We start from the raw sequence: 11,514 nt of genomic DNA, 5'->3' as shown, positions 1-11,514 counted from the left end.
GCTTAAATCGTCAAATGACTGCTGACATTGATTTTGATAGAATTTATCAAATTGATTTTAATCACTATTTCTTATCAAATTTTTGATTAAAATTTATCAGTGACCGTTTATTTTCATTTGTTTAAATGAGACTAATATTGTTAGTGTTTAAGTTTACACGTAAAATTCACTACTTACGTTAAAATCTGTAAATGTAATGGATATGGAATACAATTCCGTTACAACAATTATTACAAGTTCTATTTCCTCATATCATAAAAGTATCTATTTTACAGATATTCGACCATATGATCGCATTTCATTACTTATTAATACTTATTAACAATTAGATCTTTCCATAATCAAATTTTGCAATATTTTTTAAAATTTACAATTTGATTGTATTATTACAATTCATTACAACCATTTTTCATACATTTGAAAGTAACAATCAAATAAAATAATGAATGGAAAATTTAATGGTTAAAGATTTCTTTTTGAAAGTTAATCGTTTTGGAAGTAATTTAAGTAATTTGCAAGAAAAGACAAATAAGAAATACTAAACAAAGAAATGATTAATATAAAATAGTCAAGTTTGAGGGAATAGAAAGTTCAACAGTTAAAGGTCAAGGAATAATTCTATATCATATGTGTCATCTCCTATTTAATTAATCATTATTCATTTCCTAAAATGTCTCATTTGAAATTTTCATAAATAATGGGTGAATATGAAAAAAAAAGACAAATTTAGGTTAAATTTTGTGCGGAAAAAAAATAAAAGCAAAAAGTAAGGGTAAATGGGTTAAAATTATGGGATATATTGCTTTAACTTGGGAACTTCTTGAAATTTAAAAAAAAAAGAAAACTTTCTATTTTGCTAGTGACAAATATAAACAAATACTTTCAGTAATTAATTACTTTATAATAAGATCAAATGAAATTTAATTACTTTATTTTTCAGTAATTAATTCTTTATAATAAGATCAAATGAAATTATCTTTATCACCAATAATGATCACAAGAAAATGTACGATTCCAGACATTTGAAAAGAACAGCAATGCAAATTATGATTAGCCAACTTTTTCGCAACCATTTTTTGGTTTAAGTCTTCATGTTCAGGTGATGTGTGAAAAATAGATACCATTTTGCGCCGCGCATTTAATCCAATAGATACAATTCTAAATATGTGATCATTTATTATACCTTCAGAACCAGTTAACAGTATTCCATATAGATGTTTCCTGACAACGAATGGATAACATACTGAAAGATATCATTTCATAAGGTAGAGGATGAAGTGGGTAATTGCTGTATAAGTTCAAGGGTCATTGTCTTTGCTAAGATTAAGTTCAAGTTTAGCTTTAAATATAAGCAAACCATAATACACATAGTCTTATGGTTTAGGTCAGGTTATTGGTTGTATTTTGTTAGTTTCAGTTTGCAAATATCTTTTAAGTAAAAATCTTGAACTTACCAAAAGTAAATAAATTCGATTTCAATCGTAAATGTAAAAATCAAAATTGATTTTTTCTATTCGTTAGTTGTATTAAATCGGAATTAACATGAGAGAGCTAATACTTTTAACAAGAACAAAATGATTAGACTACTTAGAATTAAAGTATTCAACAGAAAGATTTGACGACAGGTTGACCAAACATTTGGAACTGTTGTTGTTTCACATATTATTGTGTGTAATTATTTCATAATTAAGTTTTAATTATTTCCTAATTTGTTTGAGTGATAAAATTTACTGATACATTCAAGATTTTAATGATAAATCAAGTAGTGGCTAAAAAATATGCAAGTAAAGTAATTGATAAGCAAATTTCGGACATATGCGTTTGCATTCTTTCTACAAAAAATTTCTTAAAATATTTCTATGAATAAGTACCATTTGCATTTTTTTTTTTTAGATTTCATTATCTTTCTATTTTTGTATTTTACCAAAAATTTTCCGGAAAAAAAAAGAAAGAAAAAAATGGTAGGTGTCATTTATGCGAATTATAAATTAATTAATTCCATGAATTAATTCAAATTATTGTATTATAAAGTTGTGTAACCAACCAATTCGTTCGTATGGGAATTATTGTTAAATTTTAGCAAATGAATTGAAGAAGTATATTAATTTCATTATATTTCAATCAAAAAAACAATATAATAACAAAATAAAATCATTTCATAACTATATTTGATAAATCAATTCTAATTAAATCAATAATTTTATTGAAAAATGTTTAATTTCATTGATTTTTTCGAACTTATATTATAATTATTATTAAAATTAAATTAAATCATCACTTTTTTTTTGCTTCCTTATTTTCCAATTTATTACAAATATGAAATTCAAAAAAAAAATAAAAATAAAACAAAACTGTATTATATTTTATGAATATTAACAATGCATGGTAAATTGGAATTGATTTATCATTTTCACGGTTTTTGTTTTTTTTTTTTTTTGTTTTTTATTATCATTCCTCTGATATTCATTCATTTCCTTGTACTTCTTCTTACTGTAACCGTACTTCCTTTCGTGTACTGTACAACTAATTTTTTTATCGTATTTTTATAAACACATAAAGCATATATATATACCGTATTCAAAGTATTATTTTTTTTTAACAATAAAATAATAGTCGTATACTAAAATGAGACATAAAAAGAGATTGATTAATATGCCAATAAAATGGCGCAAAAAAAAAATGAAATTTTAAATTTATTAAAAAAAAATCAATAAACATTTTATTTTGATAAAAAAAATGATGCATGAATGATTTTTAAATATCATCTATTATATCATTTTTCATTTGATGAACATTTATGGCTTCTCATATACCGTATATTTCAATTATATTTTTCCATTTCATTGTACTTAATAGCTTTAATTATACTTATTATAACAAGGTATGAAATAAATATGTTAAATGATCACCTATGTTATTTCCGCTTTTTTTTTCTTTTCGTTCAAATTATCCAAAATCACCAAAATGATGATAACTGTGAAACACTGATTGTTTATCACTTTGCATTCCCATTGATCGACTACTATGTTTACGATTGTTTGCAGGTTTCGATATATCAGTGGTCGTTGGTTCAACCTAGAAATATCACAAGCATATAGAGAAATTATAAAATTGATTAATTTGTAATTTAAACTGTAAAATTATTCTATAAAAAATTTATTATTTATGAATAAATTTCAAAACATCAATAATCGATTATTAAATAAACAATGCAATTAATTAATTGGATAAAAAAAAAATTTGTCGAGTATAAAATATTTGATTGAAAATGCTTACATTACATTAAGATTAATGAGAGAATTGGCAGAAAAAAAAAAGGGAAACCAATGGAAATTAATTAAGACTACATTTTTTACTTATCACTGTATCAGTATTTATTAATAAAGTATTATCAATGGTATATAAAACTGATTAAACGATTCTTATCACTATATAAGTATTAATTCGTAAAGTGTGTTTATATACTGATAGCGAAATTCAAATCATTGAAAAAATTCATTCTACTTTAATTTCTTATCTGAAATGATTAATTCATTCCGAATAGAATCATTAGTTTTCAGAAATGACTATTTACTCAAAAAATGGACCAATATGTTAATTAATTAATTGGCCAATCAATATGGAAATATCTTGGATAATTATTGCATGCAAACTAATTACTACTTCTTATTATTAGTTTATTTTCTAGCAAATTTCACTTTTATCAAGTTTAAATTTTAAAAATACAAACTTCTTGTGAAAAGCCCCGTAACATCAGGTTCCGTTCCCATTTTCCTTCCGGTACTGATAGTAATTCTTGTGAATTGGATGGTGTTTCATGGGAATTTGATATACGTCCATATGACCATTGTACCTTTAAATGATGAATTAATTGGAGTAAATTATCGAAATAATTGCATTTATTTGTTTCACATTCTTCGTTCATCAATTGATACGGTTCATATCATCCGTTTATCAGTTAATCAGCAAGTATCATAGTAAAAATATTGTTAAGACAAAAAAAAAAACCATTTTATACATATATTTTTTTTAAAAATAAAAACAAAAAAAAGGAAAGAATTGACAATTTTCGATAACTAAGAATACTATGCATGTATAATCAAATTTCACATATATCACAAATTTTACTTATCTTATCAGATGATGTCATTTTTAATGATTTTGTTAACATTGGAAGTGATAAAGATGAAACGAAAATGATAAACCTATCTGCTTGTATGTCTATATGTATAATAAAAATATCATCATTAGTAATTAATTATAATTGAATAAGTAAAATAACCTGATAAAGTGATATATAACCACAATTTCGTACCCTTAATCGTTCCACCATATTTAATGCTTGTAAACGATTTGATGGATTTAATATATTGCCAAATTCACAAAATAAAACATATGCAAATGGACGAAAATTTTTTTTTCTTAAATTTAATCATTATGAAAATTACAAATTCTGCTTATCATATCATCAGAAGATATCATTTTTTAGTAATTTTAATTAGCCATAAATATTCAAAAGAAGAAAATCATTAAAATCTGACATTTAAATTATTGTAAGTAAAAATAAAAAAAAAAGTCCGCCAAATTTTATGTTATAGTGTTTTTTTTTTGAAGAAATTGTTCTGTTGAATTAAATTTAAATTAATTTAAACAAATTCTAAAATGAAAAATTGATAATTGATAATTGATACTTTGATGTTGGCATTTTATGCAATACAATTCGTCGCAAATTCCAACTTCTTGGTGAATATTTGTAAATTTCTCTTGCACCTGACCAACTTAACCATGATTTTTCAAGATTTTCATGCTAAAAAAAGTTCTTGCATGCTAATGAAAATTTTATTTTAATGCAAATAATTAAGCTTAATTACGCAGTAGAAAGTAACGAATTATGAATCATACTAATGTCTATAATGAATGATTGGATAAATAATTAATTATAGAAAATAGTAATAGATAGTGTTACAAATACTATTTATTAGTAATTAGTAACAATAACCATAGCATATTCGTATGAGTAATTTCTTTTTATTTAAATTTAAAAAAAAAAATTAATGTTTGAACAAAGTAAATAAAATTTGATATGAAAATTTTGCACCAATATTTCTAATTAATTATTGGAGTAAATTATGATATTAACAGTAACATATTATTTAAACATTTCATATAAGCAAGTTTATTTATTATTCAAATCAAGAAAATATTTGCTTTTGCAAAAAAGTTGCATTAAATAATTTAATAATTAATTTGTAACTCTTTGCCATTTTCTATTTTATGCTAAAATATTTATTGTTTTAACCCTAAAAATTACATCTAAATTTGTTTCACTTTAAAATTAGTCTATTTTTTTTTTAATAAAATTATAAATTTATAAGAGAAAACAAAAAAAAAAGAAAGCGTAGGTGCAATTACCCTAGTTTGTTCATCAAGAAGTTTGAATAATATAATAATATAACCAGCATGTCGATGTGATGGTAATTTGTAACCAGCAAGTGATGAAGTCTTTTGAATTGCATAAGTTTCATCATATGCACCTAAATGTTTTTAATAAAATTAAAATAATTTCCAAAAGTTTTTTTTTTCACTTAAAAATTTTTTTTTTTTTTTCATTGAAATAAAAGAAGAATATGACAGAAAAAAAAAATTTTTTCTTCTCTTAATTTTAGCAAAAACAAAAAAAAAAATTCCATTATTTCATTGCTATTTTTTCGTTTTTCAATTTCTCAATTTTTTTTTTCCAATGCTTGCGTTTAATGTTTATTTCAAATGTAATTTATCAAAACAAAATTTTCAAATTAAATTTTCCTCTCAAAAAAAGAAGAAAAAGAAAGGATGAAATAATATAAATTGCATAATTCGTATAGTTTGATAAAATTATTATTCAAGAAAATTTTGTCAAAAAAAAAAGAAATTAAATATACCAAATTGTGTTTTAGGTTGATTATGTAATTCATGGATTGCATGATCAATTTGAGCAATCCGCATATCATGATCAGGATTTTTGAATAATGCATAATGCAAATACAAATATAATGCTGCAATAAAATATTTGAATAGCTAAAGTAAAAATGAATTGAAATATGATAAGAAATGATTATGAGTTATCACTTATCATATACCTTATGATAATGTAGTAAATATGTTTAAATTTTGATTGAGTAATTAATACTTTCATTTCTCATTAACTTACGTTTTGAATCAATACATTTCAATAAAATTCCATCTGAAAAATATGGATTACTACGAATGATGTTGCATTCGGCAATAGCTCGATTTAACAATGATTCTGTGGTTGATGGACCAATTCTAAAATTGATAAATTATTAAATTGAATGGAATGAAAATGATTGATAATAAATTTTATCATATTCATTTTATCAATTTGGCTAATTAGTTTAATTATTGTGCCTGATCAAATTCAGACAAAAATTATATTCAAATTGTTAAATTATATTATTTATAAAAAATATCATAGTTTTTGTTTTTGTATTTGATATTTTGTATTGCATAATATGGCTAAAAAATTTTTTAACTTTTACTTAATTCTTTTGTGCTACTTTAAACAAGCATTATAATGATGAACTAATGAATGAAAAATATTTTGAAATTCAATGATATCATCATATCAATTATCATCATATCATTATCAATGATATCATCATATCAATTATCTCCTTCTCTTCTTTTTTTTTTTTACATTTGATATTATAAAAGAAAGAAAGAAAGAAAAGGAGCATAATTAAAAACGAAAATGAAAATAATTTGTTACAATAGCGTTACTGAATTCCAAAATTAAAAAAAAAAAAGGAGATGGAATAATTAATATAAAGTTTTTGACTTTCAAAATTAAGGAAAAAAAACTGAAAATGACTCAAAAAGAGAAAGAAAAACTTGATATAATAAATTAAATAATTGATAAAATGACTTTTTTTTGAGTTCCAAAATATTTGTTTGTATTAATAATAACAGTTTTTCCTTTCAAAATTATCATTTATTACAGCTAAAAATTCAAAAGAAAAAGGTGAAGAAAAAAATTGAAAAAAAAGTGTTGTTTAATAACACAAATACATTTTAAAAATTATAAATACTCTACAAACAATTTACTATTGTTGTAAATTAAAATGTGAAAATTAATTTATTGATTAAATGAGATAAGATAAAATATTTGAAAATTGCAAATAGCCCCCTGCAAATAATCTACTAATATGACATATTAAAATGTTAGAAACAAAGGAAGCGAAAGCTATAAAAGTTTTTTCTTTCTTTTTTTTTTTAATTTCTGAAATGAGCCATCAAAGTTATGAAACATTCTTTAATTCTCAAAATGAGTCATTAAAGTTACGAAACATTTTTTTTAATTCCTGAAATGAGTCATTGGAAGTTATAAACATTTTTATGACAAGTATACTTGTATTATTTGAACCTGAAAAATTTCATAATTAAGGGAATATTTTATTTCGTACCTTTTTTTTCCACCAATACTTCCAATTCTTTTTTTTTTTTATTGGGTCAAAATTTTTGATTGAAACAAAAAAGAAATGAATGAAAAGATGCAAATTTTGTTAAAAATCAATTTCTTTTAAATTTCCTCTTTACGTATAGTTATAATATATAAAATGGCAAAAGTCAATTGAGCAAAAAAAAAATCTTTCTTTTATAATCAAATTAAAATTTCGATTTTTCATTTCCTTTTTCCATACATTAAAAAAAATTGACAAGAAAAGTGCAAAAATATTTTTAATGATCCATTTTTTTTTTCGATCTCATAAATATTTAGCCGATTCATTGAAATTATATTTTATTTTTTTTTCTGTTTTTTTTTTCACAATGATATTTTTTTCCTTTTCTCAATCATTTTTATAACAGTATTGAAAATAGATTAAACAAAAAAAAAAATTAACTTATAATTTTTATTCTATTTTTTTTCAAATTTTAAAATAAAGCATATATTTTGTTCAAAACCAACATTTAATAGATTAAAAATTCAAACAGAATTTAATAGAATATATTTAATAGAATATTAATTAGTATATATTTTGTCTGAGTTATTAAGATTAAAAAAAAAAAGAATGATTGGGCAAAATTGTAGATTGAAATTGCTAAGATGTATATATATAGAATCGTTAATTTTATATGATTTCGGTTAAAAATTTAAATCTTTTTCTCTAAAAATAATTGTTTCATCACATTTAAATGGAAATTTTACCTTTAGGAAAATGTTAATTAATTGCTTAAAATTTATAATTAATTGACTAGAGCTAATTAATTGATTAAAAGTTATTTAATTGCTTTAAAACATTAATTAATTGATTAAAGTTTATAGAAATTTTGGAAAAAAAAATGTAAATCTTTCAACCCTTTCTTCGATAATTAGTTAACAACCTGTTATACTCGTCTGATGTACATTCAACAAATCCAAGAAGAGCCGTTTCATCATTTCGTATTCTCTCACCATTTTCTCCAAGTATTTCAATCATTTCGTCACCTTCCTATATAATACATTTAAATTTGTTAATTTTGAAAATTTAAAAATTTAAAATTTTGAAAAGTTAAGCAACTTATTACTACGAATAAATTTCATAAAATTGAGTCATTTGAATTTTTGTTAAATTAAAATGAATTTTTTATTTTTTCATCGCCTGCAGTAACAGTGATAAATATATTAGCCAAAATTATCATATAATTCTTTATCTTTTGCATTATCTTAGTTTCCAACTTTTCATTTAAAAAATTGACAACAATTTTGTAATTAAAAAAATTAAGAAAATGTAATTAGAAAATAAAAAAATTAAAAAATTGGTAACAATTTAATTAAAAAATTAAAAATTGATAGCAATTTTTCAATGTTAATAAAAAATAGTTAAATGATGAAAAATTTGGAAGATTTAATCATTTCCATGGAATGGCTTTTTAGTTTTAGCTTACCAATATGATAATTAAAAAAAGAAAAAAAAAAGATTACAATCAAATGAACATTTCTGGAAAATCGTATGCTAATTAAGTGCTAACAAATTAAACCGAAAAAATATAAAATTTCCAATTTTTGTTAAATAACAAATGAATATAAAAGGGAAATTTTATCGCATCAATAAAATGAAATGATAGGAATGTTGAAAAGTTTACTTTACTTTACTTTACTTTATTTGATAAGTCTTTATAAAAAATGAATATCCTTTAGGGATGTAATCTATCATGCGAAAATTTCATCCTAAGTATTCTTGTAAATTTCTATAACAACCACTTATCCTTCCAAATTAACAAATCCATCATCATAACATTTCAAAAAATTCTAGCTTACAAAAAGATTTAATATAACTATTTTGGTAAATAATTAGAGAAAAAAACCGAAATATTAATTTAAAATAAGAAATTTAAGCAAATTTATTGAGGAGTCTTATTCCGGAAAAAATTTATGATAAGGTTTTATTCCGGAAATATATTAGTATTTCGCAACAATCATTGATAACCATTTCAAAATGTGAAATTATCATTTCACATAATATATATATATATATATATATTTATCAGAAAGATTTATTAATATCAATATTTGAATTTTGAAAGTCAAATCAATATTTTAAGTTTGAAAGTCAAAGAACAGTTTTTTTTTCCCCCATGAAAAGTTGCAATCACAAATTACATACCAACACAATGCAAAAAGATGTGAAAAAGAGCAAGAAAAAAAAGAGAGGAAAAAATAAATCGTAAAACTTTTCCGGAAAATTGCCAATCAAAAGAAATCGAACTTAAAGCAATTTTTAAAAAGTTCAATATTTTACATCTTTTTCATATAAAATCGAATGTTTTTAATTTTGGAAAATATTGCAATTTTTGGCAAAAGATTCAATACAACAAAGAAAAATAAATAAAATAAAATTTTTATCAAAATTGTGAAAAAAAAGAGTAAAAATGGGGAAGAAAATGATTTGTTTGCACTTTTTTTTTCAAATTATATTATTTTAGATATTTGAGAATTTCAAATTTCTAAAATTTTTTGTTCTAAAATATTCGATCATATTTTTGTCAAATAAACAAATGTCATAAAAATATTCAAATAAAATAATCAAGAAAAAATACCATGAAATTGTAAAATTTTAATTATTTTATTAACATTGCAATCAATCAATTGAATGATATGCTTGACTATTCTACACTGATTAAAGTAAAATGTGTTTTTTTTTCATTTCTAGTAAAATGTCAAACTTTTTAATCTTTTAATTGAAAAATGGATTTTTTTTTTGCCCCTAAAATGAAACCTAAAATGAGATTTCGAATTCGAATACAATGTCAAATAAATAGATATAAGTACATTTCGAAGATTAGATAAAACTTGACTGAAAATGATATTATAGAGAAAATTAGAAATTTCCGCAATAATAGATGTTGGAAATCCGTTCATTTTCCGGACACGTCTAAAATCAGAATTAGGCTTTTGAGTTTCTGGAACAATAAATGTTAGAAATCCGTTTTTTTTTTTCTTGAATACTTATAAAATATCCATATGCTATATTCTTTAGCTCATTAGCATAACTTTATAGCACCGAGAATATTTTACTATTTGCAAAAATCAACTAAAGATAATCTTTCACCCATTTCATGGATGTATTTTAAAATGGTTTAATAAATTTTCAAAACTATTCATATTCCTTTTCAATTCTTGCATTAGCTTATTGTATAGATCTAATAATTACATACCAATTCCTAACAATTATTTCATTTCCTATTATTTGATCCTCAATTTCTGTCTCTATTACATCAATTATTTAATATCTTTATTTGAAATATTTGTGATATATTCATTATCTTATCAAATCAACTTGCAACTCTTTTCTATCACCACTTTTTTTTTGCTAATTATTAAACCTAATTATTATTAATTTATTATTAATTTGCATCTTATCAAATGTTTCCTATTACCACTTTTTTTTTGCTAATTATTAAACTTAATTATTATTAATTTATTATTAATTTGCTAATTATTATTAATTTTTTTGCTAATTATTTTTTTGCTAATTATCAAACAATAAAAATTAACGATAGACAACAACATTAACGTTTTATTCTTTTGTCTCATCTAAAATTTCAAATTTGATTAATTTCAAACTTTCATATTACCGCTTTTTTTGTTAATTATTACCTATCTATGGTCACAAAAGGTAGCAAATTTGTATTTTTGTTTGTTTGTTTTTTTCTCTCGTTTCAAATAAAATTTCAATTTTTGAGTAATAATTCAAATTAATTCCAAATGTATTATATTTAAAAGCAATGAAATGTATGACAGAAAAATATATTATTGTCTATTACTACCAATGCCAATTATTGCAACAAAAGAATGGAAAGTATTTAAAATTTGAATTTAAATTAGAGTTAATAATTATTTTGAAATAAATGAAATGAAGAAAAAAAAGTAGCAAAAATAAAAAGAAGAAAAGAAAAAAAAAAAGAAAAGGGAAAGCTAACCTGAAGTGATATCTTCTTCTCGTTCATTGTTGAATGATTTTTTTTTGTTTTTTT

General features: G+C 22.0%; 1 protein-coding gene across 1 annotated transcript in view; it reads right to left on the bottom strand.

Moving 5' to 3' along the window:
• Positions 1-2,804: 2,804 nt before the first annotated feature.
• The window catches only part of LOAG_18737 (hypothetical protein), a 12,498-nt gene continuing 3,788 nt past the window's right edge, over positions 2,805-11,514 (bottom strand). The window contains exons 2-9 of the mRNA XM_020451400.1: positions 8,383-8,489; positions 6,191-6,306; positions 5,922-6,035; positions 5,413-5,534; positions 4,692-4,807; positions 4,283-4,421; positions 3,731-3,853; positions 2,805-3,075 (exon numbers count right to left, since the gene is read on the bottom strand). Coding sequence (XP_020304821.1) covers positions 2,947-3,075; positions 3,731-3,853; positions 4,283-4,421; positions 4,692-4,807; positions 5,413-5,534; positions 5,922-6,035; positions 6,191-6,306; positions 8,383-8,489 — 966 coding nt within the window. The 3' untranslated portion in view covers positions 2,805-2,946. The remainder of the gene's footprint in view (positions 3,076-3,730; positions 3,854-4,282; positions 4,422-4,691; positions 4,808-5,412; positions 5,535-5,921; positions 6,036-6,190; positions 6,307-8,382; positions 8,490-11,514) is intronic.

This window comes from Loa loa, assembly GCF_000183805.2.
Source record: "Loa loa unplaced genomic scaffold supercont3.476, whole genome shotgun sequence".
NCBI classification, from domain to species: domain Eukaryota; kingdom Metazoa; phylum Nematoda; class Chromadorea; order Rhabditida; family Onchocercidae; genus Loa; species Loa loa.
The sequence above is the reverse complement of the archived record's forward strand: the minus strand, read 5'-3'. Positions and strand labels throughout refer to the sequence as shown.